Raw genomic sequence first — 22888 nt, 5'->3', positions numbered from 1 at the left:
GGCCGTATCAACCTGTAGCATCACCACGATAGGGGACCTACAATCGCCACTCTACTCATTTGATATATATGATGTCGCCCCCTCGAACCACGACGCAACTGTACATGCTAGATCCAAGTGGGGCAACCAGGCCGCTTCCCTGGACATTGGGTTCAGCGAGAGGGACGAACAGGTTTTGTAGGAATAGACGGGATGGGACAGATATGGAAGAGTCACTCTTGATGACCACCACTGCTCCCGGTGTATTATTGGAGGCAATAACAGCATCCAACACGACTTATACCAACATAATAACGAACATCAAAGCCATGTTTACGACTTCTAAACAAGTTCTGTGATCGACCGTTCAGCCCCTTCTCTCTTGTCCCTTCTTCGAGCATGGCAATCCGGCATGCTTGTGCATTAAGTCTTGTTCGTCTGAAACATGGTCCCAAATCTTCATCATATGATTCCCATCTTCATCTATCCAGGCGCGGAACATACCACCGCAGTTGAAGTCCTGCAATATCTTGCTCGAAACCATGCCGCCGTGCCCATCCTCAGCTTCTACCCGGATGCTCTCGATACCAATCATGCCGCCCTCGCCCTCTCCTGTCTTGCCCCAGCGGTCTGCCGCGCTCTTCTGGAGTTCGCCCCTGCGGCCCGCGACACGATGGAGCGCCTTGGTCGCAGGGATCGCCGCCCAGCGCGCCATGGAGACGACAGCACATATGCCGCAGCTAAACGAAGGAACGAGTCGCCGTTGCCCGTGCCAGAAAGCGCAACTGACCGTCTCGATGTTTTCTCCGTCCTTACTTGCTCTCGCTGGTACACGGCAAGGGGCGAATACTCGAGTTGCCCGGACAAACAGTCGGAGAAAAGACCACCTAATAAACTAATGCCGCGATCGATAGCCCGCGCTGGCCATGTGAAATGTCTCCACCAATGGGGTGCGTAGTCGCTCAACATCCCAGCTGTCCGAGCAGTCAAGCTTCTTGAGTCAAATTGTTCACTCCATTCCTCGCCCCAGAAGCCGGCACCGACGGACGGTGTGTCGCCGATGCGGCCCGTCAGCTTGTTGGTCATGCCACCTGTACTTGTAGCGCAGCATAAGACGCCGTCGGAGTCGAGCGCTACGGCGCCTTTATGATTATTGAAGTCAGTGAACCGGATCTTGGGTATGTATCATGTGCTCGTTCGGAATTGTCAAGGAGCTCGGCGTTCATCACCCGAGGAAGCTCTCCAAAGATAAGGTAAAACCATGAAGATTCGTTACTTACACACCGTTCCCTGTGGGAGATATTCATCTGGGCTCCAGGTTGCGGAATGATATGCGAGATTTTTCGCGCTCCAGCGCTCGCATGTGTTCATCCCAACGCGTCTGGGTGAAGAAGTAGTCATGTTCGACCAGCTCTAGCCCGTACTTCTCCGCAAGGATCTCGGCGGACTGGCCATGGATCAACGTGTGTCCCTGGCCGAGGGGATATCCAAGATGGCGTCCTCAGTATCCCTGGACCAGCCCAGGTCGGATTTCCCAGTCAAGTCCTCCTCTCCGTGCTCAAGCATCCTTTGAGCCAGTGGGATTGGGTTCTTCACGCGACGCAGGCCTGTCACACCGACCCCACGCTTTGCCAACCCCGGGAGACCATGACGGAGGCTTCAAGCTTGTTGGTGCCATCACGCGTGAACACGGCGCCGTGTCCGGAGTTGAACAACGGGTTATCCTCGAGGAGAGCCACGGCATGCACCGCGATCTCCAGTGCTGTCCGGTCTCGTTGCCCGCCGCCCTTGGTGGCAACAGGCGTGTGCATATAAGCTTCGGTTTGAGAAGCTCTAAAAGGGTGTTGGCTGATGAACTGCCGTGCCAAAAGTTAAGGGGTACATATGTGGCGAGAACTTACAATACTCAACAGGGCTTGGCGGTACTCGCAGTACTTTTTCCGGCGAGAAATTTTCAGGCTGGATGTTGCTGGCGCCGCCATGGATAATGAGCCGAGGAACAGCCTTAGGGCTGGACTGTTGAGTATTGTAGTTCATTGCGAGATATCCAATGATGACCGATGCAGTGCTCTCTGTAGGAGTAAATAGCCTGAGATGTTTATTTGCTAGGTGGCTGGCTATCTGATTACATTTGGTACGGGTAGGCAAAAGCAGGAATCTGGTGCGTGTGCTACCGATTCAGCGACCTTCCTGGTTTGGACCGCGAATTCGGACCACAGATAGATAGTAGCCTCTCGGGGACACCGGGTGGGCCGGCAACAGCTATCTCACAATCTTCTCCCGAATACATTTTAGAAACGGTGTCGCTTTCCACTCAATCTACCCTACATGTACCGATATTGTGTGAGGTCTCTTCTACCTCCCAGAATCCAGATTGACCATTACCTTGGCTAGCCTGCAACCTACATGACTAAGACAGAGTGTGACCAGCGCAATGCCTCACATCCTTGCATGCCTGCTGGCGCTGAAGACGACTTGGAGTAGAGAAATGTGTTTCACGATTCCAGCCTCCGCTTCACTTTCTGTGAGGCAATATCGCTCTCGGTCATTGTAAAACATTCGTTGTAGAACATCACACACCGCCGAATAAATTTAACCTACGCAATGGCGGGCAAGAAGAGTGACAGCACTGATGATGATGCTACGGTAAGACTTCGCGTCGTCTCTGATTTCATCAGACTGGTCTCTTGCAGCCGCAAGCGACGATGTCACATTCCATCTCAGCCTGCATCAGCCACTCACTGGGTATATCAATGCACCTAATCATGTGGACTATGGGAGCAGCAGTAACACTAACCTTGCTGGTGTTCTCTGGGGGTTCATAGCCACGTACTACAGCCTGCGTCCCTCGAGGGATGGACGCCCTCTTATGGCGTCAATTCGTAGGCAGAACCTCTGTTGTTTCTATTACTACCCGCTATCCGTTCCAACATAACATCACGTTGTCGATCTTGTGTTTATCAAGCCCTGCCGTACCTCTTTGATGCCGAGCTGGGCTGCGATGACCCTTTCATCTCTTGCCATGCGAGCAGTCACTGTCCTGATCGTTTTGTCCCAAGTCGCCGCAGCACGCATTAGCCCACCAGTTCTAACCCGCTCTCAGGAGGATTTAGACAACACCCGACCGGCAGGGGTCAACATCATTTCCCATGACCATACGTTCACCACAAATTTCCTGGGGCTTCAGCTGGCAAACAACAGCGCCAGCCATCGAGATCTAGGCTTCACGGGGCAACTCGGTGGTCGATGGTACGCGGTGTACGGCGACGTGCTCTGGTGCGCGCCAGGCGTGACCGACCCAGCCAAAGATTCCCCTGGTTTCCATGGGATGGTTCGAGATGCCATTTCGCTGTGTACAGACGATCCTCTCGTCGTCCATGACCTGCATCTGGATATTGTGGGAAGACAGCAGCAGTTCATACCTTTCCACACAGAATGGGGCGAGACTGGTGACTTTGGGTTTGGAGGGACGAGCTTGGTCGAGGTGGACAGTGAGACAAATGTGGGCGCCGTCTTCTATCTTGTGGTAAAGATTCTACCCGGCGTTCATCTTCTGCTTGCTGTGAGTATAGAACTGACAGGTAGTTGCCAGAATGGCAATAAAACCGGCTACAGAGGTGCCGGCATCGCTAAGGTCCAGTTGTTGGATGGCATACCCACCGTGACACATCGGTTTGGTGATCGAGGGTATTGGTGGGATGCCGACTCTACAGCCCGATATGGCGACGTTGCAGCATTCCGGGATCCTCGGTCCGAGTATATTTACGCCTGGGGCGGTGCCCCCATGAAGATCAAGGGTTGGGTGGACAGCAGTTACGTCTATCAGTGCCGGGTCAAGGCCACTGAGGCTTTCGACCTCGCCAGGTATTGTTAAAGAGTAATGCAGTCAGTCGCACTCAAGTTGCTGATGCCCCGACAGGTACGAATACTGGTGGGGCCGCCAGATGGGATGGAAGAGCGAGTCCCTAACCACCTTTACTGCGGAGACGGCGGTGATGTGGATGAGCGGGCAAGGCCAGGTCGTATGGAATGATTATCTCGGTTGCTACGTCTTCGTTCGGCTTGGTAAGTCAGGCAAAGCTTGAACCAGAACGGTGGGGTTTAATAACTCTATGTTTTACTCATCATGTCTAGTAGGCCCGTTGAGTAACGATGTTCTCTTACGTACCGCGCCCCTGCCCGAGGGCCCTTGGTCTGACGACGTCAAGGTGTTCACCGCCACACCTATTGGCCAAGACGGTATGACATATGCCGGCGTGGCGCATCCATACCTCGACCCCAGTGGCCGAAGTATGGTGATTTCCTATACTAACAACAACAACATCGAGGTTATCAAAGTCGCATTCGACTAGCGAGACGTGCACTCAAGGGTGGTACCAAATCGGGCATCATTCCCCCATGTACATAACTACACTATAGGACAGCAATATATCGGAAGCAGCTGGCTGCGTTTATCAAGTGTAATGACGTTAGCCTCGATTCCTTACCCCGACCTGCGCTGCACAGGCAACCCAATGGACTTTCGGTACTAAGTCATGTTCCCTCGTAGAATCTCCAATTGCTCCTTGAAATCCTGACGGAGTTCCTGCTTGAGCAGGAGAGCCCGTAGCAGCTCGATGGGCATCATGTTGGCCTTCAGTATCTGGTCATGGAACATCCTCTCGGGGCACAATCCTTGGCCGACAAGTTCCTCCCTCAGTTTCCAGAGCTGCAATGCACCCAGGAGGTATCCGGCCTGGTAGAGCGGACCGTAGTCCCCATTGAAGCTCCTCCGTACTTCGCCCTCGGCTGTGGCCCGTTCATGGCCCACCCAGTTGACCAGCAGTTCAATACACTCGGCCGGCGTCATCTGGCCCAGATGGAACTTGAGCGAGAAGACGATGCGGGCACATCGATGCATGCGCCAGAAGAGCGAGCCGACGCGGTCTTCGGGGGAGATAAAGAAGTCCCCGCGACCCCAGAAGACCATTTCCCAATACAGCGCCCAGCCCTCGATGTAAAAGGGTGTTGAGAAGAGCCGGCGGTAGGGCCGGGCCCGATCGGCCACGAAGAGCTGCAAATGGTGGCCCGGGATCATCTCGTGAAACGCCGTAGCCTTGGAGAAGTGGCGGTTGTTGCCGCGCATCGACATGAGCTTATCGGCGTGGCTCATGCTGGAAGTAGGGTATGACACCTGCAGATACGTGCCCCCTGAGGAAGAAAGGCGACACTTTCTGAGCCTCGGGCGGAATCATGTACATCCGGATCGCCTCCTTGGCAACTGGCGGCACCGAGACGAGCTTGTGCTTCTCGACGTACTCGGTTCCTTCGTCGACAAGAGACTTGATGAACAAGGGTTGAGAGCCCGGCGGCTCGACCAGTCCCTTGACGTGCTCGAGCGCGTCGCGCCACTCGACACCAAAGCCCATCTCCTGGCTCGCCTTGATCATCTCCGCTTCGCACCATGCATACTCCTTTTCGGCGATACGAACCAGCTCTTCGGGCGAGTAAGGGATCATCTCGGCCTCGAGCTCGGCCAGCAGACCGTCGCGCCCAATTGGCTCGCCCACAATGGCCTCGTCCTCGTCGCCCGGCTTGATGCCCGCCAGTTTCTCACGAACAAAGGCCGGCAGCGCAGCGAGCGCGGCGTCGAGCCGGACGTGAGGCTCGCGTACCCACCAGTCGAAAAGGGGATCGTAGCCCTTGTAGAACTCGAACATCTCGCGCAGGTCGCCTCGGATCTGTTCGATGGTCCTTGCGGCGCGGTACCCGGCAGCTTTGGAGTACTTGCCGGGCTCTGCCTCGCTCACCATCTGGCGGCAGCGTCGCACCTCCTTTACGATGGCATGAAAGCTGCTGGCGACTTCTTGCGGTTGAATGGCCCTGACCTCGATGCGCGTCTGCACCCAATCTCGAATGGGTGCCGCAAAGGGCCGAACGAAAGGGGCAAACTCCGAGTCGCGCGCATCATCCAATTCCAGGGTCCGCAAAGATCGCTTGAGGTAGTTCTCCAGGAGCAGGTAGTCCACTTTGGCATCCTGGTCATAAGAGTCAAAGGGTTGCTCCCGCAACGCGTGGAGTTCTTCGTCGTAGAACCTGTTTAGACGCTCGTAACGGGCATTCGAGGTTGGAAACTTGTAGAAGGCCATGAGATCCGATCCATCATATCGTATACGAGTTATGCGTTCGGCGATGGATTCCTCGGAAGCTGCCAGCGCAGTAGACGCTCTAGAATCGAGCGCCACCCAGCCTTCTTCAGCCATGTTGAGGGTTGGGCTTCCCGTTATGCTTCAGCAATGCAGGCAAAATTCGATGAGCTAAAAAGGCTGGATACAAGTAGGGTTATACGCTGGGGATTTGCCTCTTTCAAACATCCATGCATCATCAGAGAAATGCAATACTCCACGGTGGTGAGAAATCAGTGTACTCATCCGATACCCTGGCAATTACGGTCGGAAGTGCCGATCCCGGCCTCTACCCCAGGACGCGGCAGACGCGGGGTTCGTCGATGCAACGCGGGAGCTGCCCCCGTTGGGGTCAAGACTACACTGATCGTTATCTACGCTCTGTTACGTCCCACTTGGTGGCTGTGTGGCTGAGCAACACAATTACTCACGAACGAATCCAGGCCGGGCTGGCGCGGCCGTACATACATCACAGAGGCAATCTCGGCAATACGCTCGTCATTTCTGTTTGGTTGGGTAGTACGGCCGGAATTGACGAACAGCGCATCACAGTGATCGACATACTACTGCCGTGTCTGCAATTCAACATGTTCTGGCTTATTGGCAGGAAAGCTACGACCCGTGTTTTGTGACTACATAATGGTGCTACTTGGCTCTTCCCCAGCTAAAGTGACCCCCAAGGGACCGGCGCATGTCAGATTGCTGTGTTGCCGGCCGTGGAATTGAAATGAAGAATTGGTCTGGAAACCGGGCCTACAATAGGTACGCAAGCTGATGTGAAAAAGAGGCCGGTGTGATACGTCCTGTCTGGTTTATGTCGTGTACCATGCCACATGTCACACGTCAACGCATTGATTGCTCTCAGTCAGCAAATCGAATCTCTTTTCTCCCCCCTTGCCTTGATCGCCATCTTTCCCGACTCCTGTATGAATAAATGCATGGATCAATGCCGACGCGCATCTTGATCTTGACTGAGACGAGCGAGCCTTATCTTGTTGTTGTTGTTGTTGTTGTTATTGGCAAGCAGTTTTCCTCGTTGCCATCGCTCACCAGCCATATACCACTCACTCCGATCCAATCGATCTACCCACCAGACACCCAACTACCAGGCATACTTTGCAGTCGTTATACTTAAACTAGATTGCCTCCCATCCCTCTTGGCGACGCAGCGCAGTCCAACTTCCAAGGGCACTAAAAGAAGAGAGGGTAGGAAGGACCGTTCTTCATTCCACTCAGTGACTACCTCCAAGACAAGATAGATCAAATTGATGTAATCAATCATGGATGCCGAGGCGATGTACTACGCCGACGTGCCCCTGGGCCAAGTCCGGACGCCCGTCAACCCACCGACACGCCAGGGAGAGCTCGTGGGCGCCGGCATCACCACCATCCTCATCGCGGGCGTCGCCGTCTCCCTGAGATTGTACACGCGCATACGGGTCATGAAGACGGGATTAAGCCCGGACGACTGTGAGTGATTCACTGGTTTCCTTTCTCCGCGCCTCAACTTTGTTGTTTTCAGTTTTCCCCAAATACCGCACCACTCGTGTCAGATCATCACTTGCTGATAAGGTCGACAGGGCTCGTGACCGTGGCTATGGCCATGTCGATCCTGATGACCATCTTCGTGAAGAAGGGTAAGTCACATCACCTCAGCACCCTCCCTGCCTTGAACTCAGGAACACATACGTACACGTAGCTATCTAACTAAATAACCGACACCGCAGATATTGACCACGGCCTCACGTATCACGTGTGGGATATCCTTCAGAGCACATATCGCATTGGCGAGCGCCTTGTCAGTTTTTTCTCTCCAACTTCGCGGTCACGCTCCAAAAATGTCTCTACTGACACCTTGCCCCCCCAGTATGGTCTCCTGGCCTATTTAACCTTCATCCTGAGCGTAAGCTTCGCCAAGATGTCCATGCTCGTCTTCTACACCCGTCTGGCGCCCCAGAACTGGGTGCGAGCCGCCGCGTACGGTGGCGTCTTCGCCGTTGTTTGCTACTCCCTGACGGCCATCTTCGTCGAATCGCTGGGCTGCTGGCCGATACGCGGCATCGTGGACGAGACGCTCAGCGACGTCGACGGCGGCTGCGACGGCTCGTATCCGGGTACATCGCCGTGAGCTGCCTGAATATCTTCATGGACGTGGTCATCTTACTGCTGCCCATCCCCATTGTGATTCCGCTGCAGATCCCAACGCGGCAGAAGATCTTGCTGGTCCTCACGTTCGCGACGGGTGTATTGTAGGTCCAAACCCTCCCAAGACAACAATTCAGTACCTCGAAGCCTCTTCGGTTCCTTTTTCTTTTTATCTTTTTCATCTTGTTCTTTCTTCTTTTGATTTGAACACAAATTGGTAAAAGCTGACGTTCTAACCTCGGGAAACACAGTGTCTGCGTGGTCGCCATCTACCGCGTAAGATACATACCAACGCTGGAGGCGAGCGAAGATTACGACTGGGACGCCGTGCCGGACATGATTCTGTGTTTCCTCGAGGTGAACGCGGGAATCGTCTGTGCCTCCGTGCCCGCGTTGCGCCCCTTCTTCACGCGGTACTTCCCCGCCCTGATCTCGTCGCGCGGCAAGCGGAGCAGCGGCGGCGACGATGGGAACGGGCGGACCATCGACACCGTGGAGCAACGCAATGCCGAGCGGCAGATGCTCAAACAGCGCCGCAATAACCTGATGCCGCAAGGCTCGGGGTCGTCGCATGAGATGTTCCCGGTTGCCGATCCCGGAATCCGGCATCACCCCGCGCTCCAGCAGGATGACGAGGAAGCTCAGCTGTGGATTCCGGGCCACGCGTCCAAGGACTCTGGGGCGGCCACGGGCACTGATGGTAGCTCGCGGACATGATCCATTGCACCCATGAGGGCGGTGCGCTTGTACATAATAATACTGTCAGCTCAGAATTGAGATGTCACGTTCAAAGGGATTGTGAACTGCATCATGCAGCAGGTGCTTTCTACATGTACCCTTAGTATGTGAGGGATCTGGGTAACTGGCGATGCGAATGGGGCCCCAGTGGATACAACATAATGCACTAAAACGCAGAGTAACCGTCGTAGACTTGGTGCTCGTCGTTGCCGATCCATGACGAAAGCTCGGTAAACAGCGTATGTGACGACGTAGTGGCCGATGGATGGGCCGGGGCAGCAGCCGGATCCTCGGGGGGGATCTCGGGATTCAGAATGAAACCAACGTCATAGATGGCGGGCGGGGGTGCCTGGGACACAGACATGTTCTTCTTCGAAACGAAACCCGCCTGAGGAGCAGCAGTAGCAGCAGCAATAACGCCCCCCAAGCCACGATTGAGCATACGTTGTACCAGTGTTTTGATATCTCGAAGAACACGCGCACAATCACTGGGAAGGCTGCTGTTGATAGCTCCTTCTTCGGTATCAAAGCAGTCGATAGTGAACATGATGTTATTTGTGTCGTCGTCGTCGTCGTCATCGATATCGGCGGGTTCATCAAGAATCTTGTGAAGAAGTACGATGACGGCCGCGTCGAATACGTTGTGCAAGAATGGCGCGAGAAGCATGTTCCGTGATGATGACGCAAAGCTGTTGTGAACACACTTGGCCAGTCGTAAGTTCTCCCTGGCCGCATCGAGGCATTGCCATGCGTGCGAATACTGCGGCGAGTTCTGCCGGTGCCACGTGCGGTGGTTGATACGTGCCATCACGGCCTTCTTCGCGACGTCAAGGAGGGTGGGCCTTAATGACAGGATCACAAGCTAGCTAGATCGTCAGTTTGGACCGATCGATACATTTTTGGCTCCAAGGGTAGGGAGGCGGATTATCCTTACATGGTTATACTCCATCCGGAGTTCACAGGCTGCTCTGTCGGAACCCATGTGGATATTGTTGACCAGCCGTAGTTCAACCGGCAGTGTCACTGACCACTTCTGTAGCATTCTCAGGGTCCCATCGACATAACTCGAGTCGGTCGATGATGTGCCGGCATCGCCTGAAGATGCTTGAGTACATGACTTGCGCACGATATGACCCGCTATCTTGGCCAGCTTCACGTGGGCAACCAGTCTCTCTGGTTTGGGGAGGCCACTGCGACACGATCAGCCATCCATCATGCAACAAGTCCTGGGTGATAGTATCTGACAACTTACCGAGCGTCTGCAGGGAGTGCCAGATAGATTGACTCGTCCAGCAATATCGGTGGTCGGCCCATCAAGGCACAGAGGCTTCGATCGAGGATGTACAAAATCCAAAAGGAGCGCTTTTCGTGCTCGTCGCGCACGCATCCTTGATGCGTACCTTTAATTATACCAACATGCATCCCAACACTAACGTACAGGTACGCGGCATCTGTCCTGTTGACCTCTACCAGGTAGACAGCCATCATGACCAACAGGGGGAGATCAGACAATGACCATCGGACCGTATCCAGTGGGTTCCCCATGAGGGACTTGGCTCTCTCGAAGAGGGCATCACTTCTATATGCATTATTCTTGGTCGACATGGGACATCCAGTAAACATGCCACTGCAAGGGCAGCGTGTATAAAAGCCAGCTGGCGAAACTTCTGTGTACCATCGAGCAGCGTATCGAGCGAGTCGAGCTCCAGCACCGAGGGGTCGAGGTTGTTCCAGTAGAATAGGCCACCACAAGAAGATTCGGCATGTGCGTTTTGTATAAAGTGCCTCAACTCCGTGAGCATCGTATTCAGCTCATCCCTTCGCGGTAAGCCCACTGACCGAACCTCATGCAGTGATCTAGGTGGTCGCGGGTCGTGTGTCTGAAAGCGACCGATCGAGTCGAGTAACGTAATGGTGTCTGAGGGGCAGTCGCCCGACCAACCTAACGTGAGAACATTGGCAATGAACTCCTTAAAATGCCCAAGAAAATGCGGCTTCGGAGGTGGGGCCCAGGTACCGAGCCGTGGCGTCTTCATCGGCTGGGGCACACCTTCGCCTCGAGGGGACGACGAGCCCTCCGATATATACTCTTCACTTGGAGAAGTGAAATCCCTGCGGTGGCTTGGTAGCGCAACCTCCGGCTTCAACGGGCTACTGCTAGCACTGATGCGGCCAAGGAGCTCCCTGCGCTGCGTCTCATCGGGGACGGCTTGCTCAAGGCATCTTTCCAGCCGAGCGCACCTGGCCTCCAGCTCGTCCCACTCCGACCGCGGGACGGAGATTTTCTTGACAGTCTCTGGGTATTGGCATTGCCTGGAGCTGTTGCGGCACGGTTGGCAGGGGTGCTCGCCCGTGCATTTGATGCGCCTGACGTTGCAGCTGTTGCATCTGTGCGGCAAGAAGACGTCAGTTCGACCTCAAGAACTCCTGGCCCTCATCCCGACTTAATTAATATAGCTAGAAGCAACATGTGGACATAGGTTTGGTCGGGTTTGGCAGGTGAGGGGTGTGAAGTAAAAGACATACGCAGTGGACACTCGTTTTCTGTTTTCCGGCGCGACTTTGTGTCGGCGCTGGTTCACCGGCAGACGGTGCTGGCGCCGAGGACGAACCCTTTGTGGGCGGGTCTCTCCCCATCTCGGGTGGCTGACGAGTTTCCTCAGCTCTCGCTCTTTTTTAGAAACGGCGAGTGGTGGCGCGCTGGCTAGGTGCCTCAAGAAGTATTGGTCGGCGCGGGGGTGGCTTTCTAGGGACATATCGCGAGGCAGCGCCATTCATTCCGATCAGCTCAAGGGCGGCGGCGGCGGACTGGCGAGTACACAAAGGGTTGGTTCCTCGATGCAAGGCAAGGCAAGAAGACATGCGCTTTTTGTAGAATATGATGGGCCCCCATTCCCTTGGCGCTCCTCTATCTGTAATACCGTAGCTGATCAATTGCATTGCAGCAGACCAGGCAGGGATCGCTAATCTTGCCGGGGAAAGCGGCCACTGAGAAGTGAGCAGACCCCTCTTCACTCACCCCAAGGTGAGTCGACCATGAGCCATTGCCAGGGATAGCCGTTCTATCGAGACCAGGAATCGACATCTATGTTTGAAACATTCTGGACCTGTATGCCGTGATGCCTTCGCTGTGGCCGTTGCCCGCGTCCCACTGCTTACTAACCTAGGCAGCCGCTATGCCATCTTTATCAGCAGCCTGCCATCAAATTGCCTCGGATCAGATGTCTGATTAACCTTAGGACATGTCCTTCTTGGATTGTATATTAAGTTTTGGCGGGGAAAGGGATGTGCGACCCCAGGAATCCCCCAGTTGTCCCCCAATTCCTCATCTCATCGTTGCATGTCCGTCCAAAAGCCCACAAACCTGCCTTGTTCACGGCCGATCGCCGGTCCTGTCCGGTATAGGCAGCACGTTTTGGCTTGATTTGCCCCGCTCTGGCACAGTCAATGACTGACCAATGCTGCGATCTGCTGTCCCGAGGACTTGCAAAACTGTGAGCCAGTAAGTAGTATCTGCCGCTAACCCGCCCGCCATGAGGATGCTTCAAGCTCTCAGCACGGGGAGGGCACTCTTGGCTCAGAGTCTCGTTGGTGCCACAACTGGCCACTCTCGCCAATGTTACAGTGTCTACCGTCTGGGTAAGAGATCATGATGTCCGTTCTCCTGCTCGTCCGGCACGACCCGCGAGGCACCGTCTGCCTCATCTCCATGGAAGAAGATTGCCCTAGACCCTTGCAGCATCAGGCCATCATAACCGGGTACGATGTCAGCATGTCCCACCTGGGTAGGGTTTGAATCTCGGCTTGTAATGTGCACGAACATCGAGACCATCGTCGGTCCACCCATCACGTCACGATGGTCGGGATCTGCTTTACACAAAAAGGATAGGCACATTGTTTGTGTAGAGCCCTCGTCGAACCCCAGGGTTCACAACCGTCGAGAAAAGGTGGCACAAGCGAGCAAACTAATGTGACAGTGATCCTTGGATGCATTTTGCGAAATGAGGGCATCGTGATCCTTTTCCGATACGGCTCTTTGACCGGAATGACGGCTCCGTAGTGGTTTGTTCGTCACATATAAGGCCTCCCTCCATAATGAGCGAATGTCAACATGCATCCTTTCCAGTATCTTTTGCCTTCTAATTTTTCATCACCTTCTGTTCAATTAAAAAGCCAATCACAGGAAGCACCACATTAAAGATTGATCACTCTGATGGAAAGTAACCAACCCTACGAGATTGGCTACGATAAATGAGGTAGCAAACATCATTTCGTATCCAGGAACATTTTTCCCATTCCCATCATGTCATCTGAGTCAGATACAACGTCCACCATATCACTACCCGAAGACACCCTACAACCGATAGTGCACGTCAACAAGCATCGAAATCACGGATCAACACCTCCCTACATGAACCCACTACCGCGAAAGCATCCGGTTCACGCCCCATGCCAGTACATCTCGTCTCTTCCGTCCAAGGGAGTCCGGGTGACCTTGATCGAGGCCCTGGATCAATGGTTCATGGTCAAGAGCGAGAGCCTCAACGTTATCAAAGAGGTCATCAACATGCTCCATAACGTCTCTCTCCATCCTCGATGACGTCCAAGACGAGTCTCCACTCCGAAGAGGCAAGCCGGCCACTCACGCCGTGTTCGGTCTCGCCCAGTCCCTCAACAGCTCGACCTATCTCTTCATCCAGTCGTTGGCGGAAGTGCACTCGCACTTCGATTCCTCCACCCACGCGTCGTTTATCGAGATACTGCAGCGTATGCATGTGGGCCAGGGCTACGATCTATACTGGAAGTTTCACTTGCAGTGCCCTTCGGAGCAGCAGTACTTGGAGATGGTCGACGGGAAGACTGGAGCCATGTTCGAGCTAATTGTGACGCTGATGGAATCCAAGTCGGCCACGACTCGCGGCGACTCCTTCAAGCGGCTCACCCGGCTCTTCGGACGCTTCTTCCAGGTGCGGGACGACTTTATGAACCTCAACTCGGATCTGTATGCGCAGGGGAAGGGGTTCTGCGAGGACCTGGACGAGGAGAAGCTCTCCTTCCCTTTAATTACCTGCGCCAAGAATGACCCCGAAGCGTTCCAGCAGATCATAGGTATCTTCCGGGCAAGGAATTCACCTGTGACCCCAACGGCCAAAACCGCATTGGCAAGAGAGGCAAAGACGTATATATTGTCACTCTTGGAAGCGTCAGGGGCTATGAAGACAACCAGGAACTGGCTCGTTAATTTGGAGTCGCAATTGACGGTACGGCTTTCGTGCTTCATTCCCTTCTATTCCAATCTGTCCTGGGACGGGTCGAGTGTGCGACTCATTGTGGGCTTGCCTACTTGCCCCCCTCCTCTCCTGAGAACACACATTATTGTGATTCATCTCCTAGAAGAGTACTAATAGTAATGCCGAGAGTCGAACAGGCAGAGATAGGTGTCCTGGAGAAGCTTCACGGCAATTCAAACTCGATGCTTCGGATGTTGCTTTCAGAGCTTAGTGTGAAGACGGGATGATGACGGGATGAAGACGGGAGAGTAGCGGAGGAGTGTAGCTGGCATCTCTAATAGTGGCTTCGCAGGTAACAAGGACGATGTGTAGTGGTGGCATCACCTAAGAAATAACTGTTTTTTTTAGACACATGTTATGCAGTGTAACGTGGTATTGACGCCCTGTCTTCTACATGTACTCCAATTGATGTGACAGTTCCCATCAAATGGAGAGGTGGTCTGTGATGGGATAACGGAATAACTGATTATGTAAGTAGTGATGTAGAATGGAATAATTGGCAGGCAGACAGGCTGTGGCTTGCGACTCGTTGGTATCCAGCCTGGGTGTTCGTGTCGGGGTCACTTTTGCAAGGGATCTCGATTCACTTAGACTTACTATGTAGGTAGATCACGCACTGCGTCCCCCTTGCGTCTGGCCCGGGGTAAGATATGGGCACGTATGTAGGGATGCATACCTATATACATAGTGAATGGTAGCCATGCAAGCCAGTGCAGAGCCAGTATGTACATGTAGGCCTGACGAGCGGAAGATGCAAGAACCCAGCTAGGGGGCTTCAGTGGCATGTCCCGCCATTGAGGGATATTCCCCCGTACCTAAGGGTCCTGGCAGAATCAAACAAGCCACACAACAAGGCTGGCCTGATGATCGTTTTTCCAGGGTCGGACCCCCTCCCACTTCTGCTCCCACCCCCAAATCCCAACATTCAAAACCCCACATCGATCGTCAAGTCTCACAGCCCATTACTAATCAACCCTCCATCCATCAGCTTCCAACAACCGCGACGACAGTATGGCTCGTTACTGATTGATTGGAGTACCATCAGTCGTGACCGAGTTTCAGCTTCTGGACTTCGGATGGCCTCAGGATTGCGACAGGAGCAACGCAGCCATCCGATTGTACCGTACTGTTGTCTCATCCAAGAACACCAAGCGCGTTTCGGTAGGCTAGCTCTCCCACTACAGTAGCGAACTCGCGGGGCCCGCCTTCGTCAGTGGACGACTCCACGCTTCCCCGGATTTTCATCGTGTCCACCAGGGACCCCCCCCCACATTGAGGGCCAGCCAGTGTGTTACATACCTACACACTCGTTACGCAACCGGCATCTTGGCACCACGATGCGCGTCATGGGCCCGGATCTGGCCATCCTGAGCGCCGAGAGGTATGACGATGGCCGGCGCGCCCAACGAGCTGCCAGCAATGGGCCCGCCATGAAAAAGGCCATATCGTCCGTGGGAGGGAAGACGATTCCCAAGAAGAGGGCCCGAAAGCAACCATCCGTCGACCATGACGAGCCCGACGAGGAGAAGAAGCGTGCTCGAGGTCGGCCCAGGCTGGACACCACCGACCAGACCCCCCAAGAGGCAGGTTCTCCGTTGCCGCAGCTAGAGCTGAAGTGTGCCTGTACTAACTCCCCGCCAGCGCCGCCGCACTCAGATCCGGTTGGCTCAGAGAGCTTATCGCGATCGGAAGGAGAGCGCCATCACCAACTTGGAGAGAAGGTGGAGAGCCTCAAGGCAACCAACCACCAGATGACCCAAGCTTACCAGGATGTTCTCGAGTATGCCTCCAGCAGTGGCCTCCTGGATGCCAAGTCCGCATTGGGTCGCAAGCTTCTGAGGTTGGAAGTGATGGCTAAGAAATCCAAATCCGACGACGTCTACGACGACTATGATGGCTCGTCGGCTGAAGGCGGAACTGACGACACCCATCTGCCCGGCGAGCCGCGTCGCCAATCGGTCCCTTCTGTCAGTTCTAGCGAGAACGTCGACAGTAACGGCGGCTCCATCAAGCAGACATTTGCAAGACCTGATTCCACTCAGCAACTTTGGGCTGGCGTCATGGTCACCCACGAGCCAGTCGATGAGGCCGAGGCGGCTCCACGAGGGCAGCAGCTCTACCCGAGCTTGTATGACGGCCCCAGCTCCCATCCCCAGGACCCATTGGGTACGAGGTTATCGCTCAGCCGACGTCTCAGAATGCGAGCTTCGCACCGCAGTTGTCGTTCAACCCATCGTACGGTATGCACTCTTGGACGCCATCCCCATGGGCCTCTTTACCAAGCCCCAGCACCCTTGCCTATCAAGAGCAGTCATTCGCGCGTCGGCTTCATCGAACTGCCCTGCAGCGTGCCGCGCGGCTCATCACCATGAAGGATCCGCCCTCCGAGACGATCCTGCGTGTTTTCGGGTTTGCGCGCCTATTTGAGACTCTTGAGCAGATTAGGGAACGGACCCTTGGCCTTCTCACCCGGTCCGAACGAGAGTCTTTGTTCAATCATGGCTACCCTTTCCAGCAGCTTGGCGGCATCGGTACCCATTTCCCGGCCAATGAGGCGAATGAACACGTTTCTTCCACTATGCGTGGTCTACCCAGCCGACCCAAGGATGATCATCCTTTCACCATGGGCCCCATGGATCCTCGTATGGGCAAGATAAGGGAAACCCTCGTGAGTCTTGGGGGGAGATAAATCTGCCCGGGTTTGACGGGCAGTTCTGGGACCCGGACGAGGTTCAGATATACTTGATGCACAATGGAGTCGAGATTCCACCGGCCGTCGACCATCACACTGTCGAGCTAGAAGATGGCGCGTTTGGACCTCCCCCTTCACATGTTCAGAATGAAGACGACCGACCACAGTTCGCGGCCCGGAATGCGTCGTCTAGCACGGCACCTGGGGCAGGAACAGGCACAGATAGCATTTCGGGTCTGGACCCTACGCCAGTTGCCACGGTGGTAGCATCGGTGCGACTCACGAGTCCGGTGTCTCGCCCTGATGCCATCTCAGCGACACCAAACACTGCCGGTGCGTCGCTTTGGGCTCATGAGCACAGCGCTGTTGGCCATTTCCCGCCGACGGGCTCTGCCGCTTCTACTATGTCGGTGTTCCCTACTCATCCCTTCCCGGGCCCGAACGTGCTGGGTTTCCCTGTAGAGATGGCTGGATCGAATTATTCGAGTAATCCGACGGGCCCATCGGGACATCATGGTGCTACTAAGAGAAGTTGGCGAATCGACGTGGATGAGTTCCTGCATCGTGAGTATCTCCTGCATCGACTGTTTGCTTGCGCCGCTGCTGACTGACTTGGACGATGTGACAGAGCTGATCATTAAGATGACCTGCCTGGGACGCAGCCCGGGGATTCGACCTAAAGATGTGGACTTGGCATTCTGGGCCAGTGTCACAGATTCCAGCTCAGTATGATATCTGATGATGATGCAGCAACTCTGCCTCCGACAAAATCATGCTTATAAATAAATTACCGGGCGAGGAGGAGCCATTTGAAAGCATGACTTATTTCTCACTTTTCTGCGTGCTTTGGCGACGGAGTTCCGGAGTTAGGACCTACTTATCTGAAGGTGGCTGGGGGTATGATTCTTTTACTTCACTGTAGAAAGCCATGGAATGGGGTTATATCAAGGGATATACAGCTGGCAGTGCGGGGCTGATGGTAATATACATATCTCGGGTTCTTGTTTTTATCTTATATCCGCAATACAACACAAGCTGGGTTCAAGAGCTTCACTGATAGCTTCATTGCATACTGTGCCCATCCACTGCGGATAGATGTGGTCAAGTGACCGATAAAGTCCTTGATCCCCTAAATCTCTTCCTATTTATTCCCCTCCTCGTCCAGCAAGCATCATCTCGGACCCCTCGCCGACCTCGTCCCCGTCGATGATGATATTTTGTCCTTCCCAGATCCTACGGCGCTCAAGCCGGCGATCTTCTTTCTCCCGTAGTCGTAGTTCCGTCTCCGCCTTGATCAAGTCTCGCATGGCGTCAGCTCTAGCCACAGAATCCTCGCGCTCATGGTTCAGGACGTCGCTGAGGTGCTGCAGTCCGTGTTCCCGAATCGTGGTCTCGTACGTCTCGGCGTCACCTTCAATGGAAGCAACGGTATTGGGACGCTGGGACAGCCGCGCGCTTTCGCGGCGCACCGTCGTCTCTTGTCGCTTCACCTTCTTGGCGAGAGACAGCTTTCCCAGCACGCGCTCCCAGTCGTCCTCCTCTTGGGCGTCGAGCATGTCTTCCTCCTTGAACTGCGTCCACGCCGCGATCCGCTCGACGCGCTTCTTGATCTTCTGGTGCAGGACGCGCGACAGCAGGGCCGGCTGGGGCTTCGTCAGGCGCAGGAACGGGAAGTCGCCCGCCATCTCGAGGCGCGGGATCTGCCGGCGCCCCGTCCCCTGCAGCTCCGATCGAGGCAGCGGCCGGCTCGGGGCGGCGTATTTCGGGGTCGGGTACGGATCCTCGGGAGTCGGAGGGGGCGAGACGCGGACGAGGAGCGGGCGCGTGGCTTCGTGGGGGACCGGGGTCGGCTTGCGGGGGTTGCGGCTGTTGGGCGGGTGGAGGGCCTTGGCGGCCAGAGTCGCGTTGCGCTCCGACAGGCGCGCGCGCAGGAAAGCCTCGACGGCGGCTTGCTCGGGTGAGGGGGAGGAAGGGCTCGGCGGGTGTTCCGGCGGGGCGGCGGCGGCGCGTGACAAAAGAGCCAGCATGCGGTAGCCGGCCTGAAGGGCAGGGTATACGAGGCGGGGCGAGGTGTCGGCGCGGTTCCTGCGGAAGGCGTTGCGGACATGGTGGGAGACGGGGTTATATTTCGTGCCCCAGGCCGTCGCTAGGTCCGTCGGGAGGCACACCTTGGGCGCCACGGTGAGGAGGGCTTTGTAGAGGGCCAGGCCTGGTGTCACGGGGTTTTAGCATTTTATTTGGAGGAGACGACATGAATTAGGGAGGGGGAGTGAACAAGATGATTATTTACATGCTGTGCGATGGCGCGAGTTTCGCGCCGGAACGAACTGACTACTTGAAGTCCATTTGACCGGCATTGGAAACTGGGAGAGGTGGGCGAGCAGAACGGTGAAGTGTATCGATCAAATTGGTCGAGGGAGTACTGAGGATGGAAAGGTTTGGCAGAAACGTCAATTGGAGGAAGTGCGGAACCATTCCGCCTAGGATCACGTGCGCAGATTATGGCATGTACGGGACTACAGGTAGGTGGGTGTAAGTACCTAGAGAGGTAAGTAACCTACATCAATGTATGTAGGTACGGACCTAAGGTGTGTAACGTAGGCAGAGTGTGACGGCAGTGCTTTGATTCAATCGACCAACTCTGATCTTGCCAGACACCTGCTATCATGAAGAATGCTGTCTAAAACACCTCGCCATAAGCTCTAATACTATTAGTCTAGCCTAGGCGGAGTCGGAACAAGAAACACCATGGCCAGTGCAGTACCCCTCCCTGGGAGGAGGGAGGCGTGTAGTAATGTAGGGGACCATGGCCAGGCGCATTCCTAGTTTCTTAATGATTCCTGCATCACCCGGTATCCAAATGCCCGAATCAGTTGTACGTGGTTCCCTCGGGGGGCTGAGGTATCTTCTTGCATTGGCTGCTGGCCATGAAGCGTCGCAGCTCGATCAGGATGGTTTCCATGGTGTTCTCACGTTTCCAGTTGGCCAAGCACGGCAGCTTGGAGGGGATGACCTTGCCGTCAGCCTCCTGGACGCAGGGCAGGATGATCTTGTGGATGAACTGTATGGTGGGTGGCTGGTCGGGGTATTGCTCGCCGCAGTGCATCTTCAGCCCGTAGATGCGGTTCTCGAACACGCTCTGTTGTTAGGTATATTATGGTCAGCCCAAACGTGATTCTTCAGCCGAGTTGGACCAGAGAGTGTTGCAAGGGACACGTACATGAGGAGGGCCCAAGATGGTACCGTTCCAGTCCGACATCAACATGTCTGACGAATCAGCCAGACCAAAGCTGCACGCCTCTATTTTATCAAATCAGCGAGTGTGCTTGTATCGCAAACCCAGCCGCAGCCGGCCAGCCAGTATGTAAACCCACCAGTGCCGAGGCCCTTCTCGCCCTTCTCGAGCTCCTCCAGGAGGCGGAAGTTGCGAGGAATCTTGGCGCCCATGTTGTCGGTATAAAGTCGGTATGAAGTAAGTGTGGTTGTGTGCGAGGCGTCGGATTGGGAAGAGAGAGTAGTAGATATGTAGCCCAGCTACCGGCTACCTGGAAATCGAGACTGGTGTCGAGAGTGGTTCGGCGGTTAGGTTAGGAATCTCTAGAGTGTTGTGTGGATGCGATTAGAATCCGATCCCGTTTAATCCAACATAGCGCCAGGCATCATTCCGTTGTAGGGACATGACTTACCTGAGATAGCAGCTTGCTTCAGGCAGAAATCGGACGGCGGCAATGATGATAATGATATTGGTGATTGCAGAAACCGACAGACTGGAAGAAAAGGCAAGAATCCGGACTACTATCTTCCAAGTCCTGCCCTGCGACAGCGAAGCGAAGCAAGGAAGCAATCAATTGATGCGAGGCGGCGACCTACTAATGTCTCTGTCCGAATCGATGGTATCTGCGCACCTAACGAAGGAGGGCTGTGTTCAAGGCTGTTTTGGTGGTGTAAGATGGCCCATGGCGGGGTTGTTTAGGTACATGTACCTGCTCACCTTCTGTAGCTTCAAAGTCCCAGCCAGGATTAGGTAATCTCTCCAATGGTGGAGCTGGCCATGGGAATGAAGACTGACCTGTGAGACGGCAGCAACTGGGAGTTGAACAACAAGCCAGCTCCTTTTCTTCCCCGTCGATTATCTCCCTGCTGTACATACATATCGCTGGGACCTCCTGCTGCTACTTTGCAGATTGGTAGACAAAGAAAGAAGCGCTGGCTTGGTGGCCCCATGGAGTTCGGCCCAGCGAAGCATGCAAAATGACCACGCAGCTCCTAGCCTCCGAGCTCACCAACCTGGTTCAGGAGAGCAAACGGAAACACAATGACCTCCGCCAGGTGAGTATCTGCCCCCTTTCCCCCTCTCAACTCGGCTGGCCTGTTGCCTAGCAGTTTCTGCCTTTTCTCATGGGCATTCTTTATTGACTCAATAATGCCTGCAATCTAGGCCGCCGAAAGATCCCTCGAGGAACTCAAGGGCATCCGAGGGGCCAATGAATCTCAGATCGCTGCTGGTATTTATTGATCCTCTCTCATATGCTTTTTTGGCCCTGTACGCCTGCTGACAATCTCTCAGAGCTGGCCCAGAGGATCAATTTCGTAAATCCCTTTATCATCGCATGTGGCAGCAAAAATGCAAAATTCACCGGCATCGCCATTGTATGCCTTCTGAGGCTGATTATGAGCAGCGCTCTCCCACGCTCCAAGCTCAGTCCAGTTCTGGAAGCTTTGCGCGAGGCCACCTCTGCCGGGCTCGACGTGCAGCTCAAGATCTTACAAGCCCTGCCGACTCTCCTGCAAAACTATGCGATTGAGATCAGAGGCGACTTGCTTGTCACTGCCCTCAACATCTGCTTCATCCTGCAGTCCAGCAAGAATGCCATCGTCAACAACACATCGGCTGCAACTCTGCAGCAACTGGTCGTGTCTGTCTTCGACAAGGTGGTCGTCGAGGATAGGTCCGCCACCGAGGCCAATTATGTGGGAGAGGCCCCACCCAGGACGGCACGGTGCAGCTGCCATCCGCCGCCATGGATGCTTATCGAATCTTTAACGACATCTGCCTCATGACGGAAAATCAGAGACCCGAGTATCTCCGTTTCACAGGGCTGCCGCAGACATTCGGTCTAGAGCTGATAGAATCGGTCCTGACCAACCACGCTGCCATCTTCTCGACACATCCCGAGCAGGCGCACGTGTTGCGGGCCAGGGTGATGCCATTCCTCATCAGTGCTCTCTCCAGCAAGGTCAACTTTGCTACTTCTGTCCGACTGGTCCGCATACTGTACACCTTACTCCGGAGGCACTTGAACACTTTGCACGGCGAAGGGGGTGAAGCACTAGAGATCCTGACCCATCTACTCGACCCGGACACGGCTTTGTGGAGAAGGGCACTATGCATGGAGGTTTTTCGCGGCATCTTTGGGGAGCCCGGCCTGCTCCGCAAAATATACATGCTCTATGATGGCACAGAGGGGCAGAAGAACACGCTCAAAACCCTCACCGCAGCCTTTGTTCGGATCAGCAAGGAGAAGCCCGCCGTCATTGGCCTCACTCATCAATCTACCATCCCCGTAGCAAATCCATATGGTAGTCTTGGTAGCTCGACCGACCAGGCGATGCTGGAGGCCAGTGGTGTGACTGGTATTATCAGTGGCTCCGTCAGCGACGGCTCCAATACCGGCATCAGCTCTCAGTTCAGTACGATGCGAGTGCCCTGTATCGACCAACTGGACAAGACCGATCCTCCGACCATCCCAGAGTCATATGTGTATGCCTTGACCCTGTCTTGCATCACCTCTCTCTCCGAAGGCCTGGCCAAGTTCATTTTGCCACTCACCGTCCCTGGAGAGGGACGTTCCCGGCAGACGACCGAAGATCTCTGATAC

The 22888-nt window shown here is 54.8% G+C and overlaps 10 protein-coding genes across 10 annotated transcripts; 5 read left to right on the top strand and 5 right to left on the bottom strand.

Moving 5' to 3' along the window:
- Positions 1-346: 346 nt before the first annotated feature.
- On the bottom strand, positions 347-2016 carry PG994_005315 (uncharacterized protein; the record flags this gene model as incomplete). Its single annotated transcript, XM_066856724.1, has 5 exons — positions 347-719; positions 770-1121; positions 1260-1360; positions 1600-1795; positions 1881-2016. The coding sequence occupies 5 exons, from the start codon at positions 2014-2016 to the stop codon at positions 347-349; spliced, it is 1158 nt and encodes a 385-aa protein (XP_066715993.1).
- Positions 2017-2980: 964 nt separating this feature from the next.
- PG994_005314 (uncharacterized protein) lies at positions 2981-4331 on the top strand (the record flags this gene model as incomplete). Its single annotated transcript, XM_066856723.1, has 3 exons — positions 2981-3843; positions 3899-4044; positions 4117-4331. The coding sequence occupies 3 exons, from the start codon at positions 2981-2983 to the stop codon at positions 4329-4331; spliced, it is 1224 nt and encodes a 407-aa protein (XP_066715992.1).
- Positions 4332-4507: 176 nt separating this feature from the next.
- Positions 4508-6221, bottom strand: PG994_005313 (uncharacterized protein; the record flags this gene model as incomplete). The annotated part of the gene is given in 2 exon segments (XM_066856722.1): positions 4508-5152; positions 5163-6221. 2 exon segments carry the CDS (start codon positions 6219-6221, stop codon positions 4508-4510), a joined length of 1704 nt encoding a protein of 567 aa, XP_066715991.1.
- Positions 6222-7423: 1202 nt separating this feature from the next.
- PG994_005312 (uncharacterized protein) lies at positions 7424-9005 on the top strand (the record flags this gene model as incomplete). Its single annotated transcript, XM_066856721.1, has 4 exons — positions 7424-7613; positions 7724-7780; positions 7871-8267; positions 8540-9005. 4 exons carry the CDS (start codon positions 7424-7426, stop codon positions 9003-9005), a joined length of 1110 nt encoding a protein of 369 aa, XP_066715990.1.
- Positions 9006-9192: 187 nt separating this feature from the next.
- On the bottom strand, positions 9193-11663 carry PG994_005311 (fungal specific transcription factor domain-containing protein; the record flags this gene model as incomplete). Its single annotated transcript, XM_066856720.1, has 5 exons — positions 9193-9888; positions 9961-10216; positions 10279-10811; positions 10871-11311; positions 11553-11663. 5 exons carry the CDS (start codon positions 11661-11663, stop codon positions 9193-9195), a joined length of 2037 nt encoding a protein of 678 aa, XP_066715989.1.
- Positions 11664-13329: 1666 nt separating this feature from the next.
- Positions 13330-14431, top strand: PG994_005310 (geranylgeranyl pyrophosphate synthase protein; the record flags this gene model as incomplete). The annotated part of the gene is made up of 2 exons (XM_066856719.1): positions 13330-13584; positions 13640-14431. 2 exons carry the CDS (start codon positions 13330-13332, stop codon positions 14429-14431), a joined length of 1047 nt encoding a protein of 348 aa, XP_066715988.1.
- A 1145-nt stretch (positions 14432-15576) lies between these two features.
- Positions 15577-17741, top strand: PG994_005309 (uncharacterized protein; the record flags this gene model as incomplete). Its single annotated transcript, XM_066856718.1, has 5 exons — positions 15577-16483; positions 16536-16557; positions 16607-16985; positions 17030-17495; positions 17542-17741. Coding segments are annotated over 5 exons (1974 nt in total), but the record flags the coding sequence as incomplete, so codon positions are not given.
- Positions 17742-18154: 413 nt separating this feature from the next.
- PG994_005308 (uncharacterized protein) lies at positions 18155-19366 on the bottom strand (the record flags this gene model as incomplete). Its single annotated transcript, XM_066856717.1, has 2 exons — positions 18155-19218; positions 19300-19366. The coding sequence occupies 2 exons, from the start codon at positions 19364-19366 to the stop codon at positions 18155-18157; spliced, it is 1131 nt and encodes a 376-aa protein (XP_066715986.1).
- Positions 19367-19878: 512 nt separating this feature from the next.
- On the bottom strand, positions 19879-20456 carry PG994_005307 (uncharacterized protein; the record flags this gene model as incomplete). Its single annotated transcript, XM_066856716.1, has 2 exons — positions 19879-20148; positions 20349-20456. 2 exons carry the CDS (start codon positions 20454-20456, stop codon positions 19879-19881), a joined length of 378 nt encoding a protein of 125 aa, XP_066715985.1.
- An 804-nt stretch (positions 20457-21260) lies between these two features.
- PG994_005306 (uncharacterized protein) lies at positions 21261-22885 on the top strand (the record flags this gene model as incomplete). The annotated part of the gene is made up of 4 exons (XM_066856715.1): positions 21261-21338; positions 21448-21514; positions 21577-21958; positions 21988-22885. The coding sequence occupies 4 exons, from the start codon at positions 21261-21263 to the stop codon at positions 22883-22885; spliced, it is 1425 nt and encodes a 474-aa protein (XP_066715984.1).
- Between the last annotated feature and the right edge of the window lie 3 nt (positions 22886-22888).

This window comes from Apiospora phragmitis, assembly GCF_038363925.1.
Source record: "Apiospora phragmitis strain CBS 135458 chromosome Unknown utg000006l:1.0-5683423.0:1.0-5690449.0, whole genome shotgun sequence".
NCBI lineage: Eukaryota > Fungi > Ascomycota > Sordariomycetes > Amphisphaeriales > Apiosporaceae > Apiospora > Apiospora phragmitis.
The sequence above is the reverse complement of the archived record's forward strand: the minus strand, read 5'-3'. Positions and strand labels throughout refer to the sequence as shown.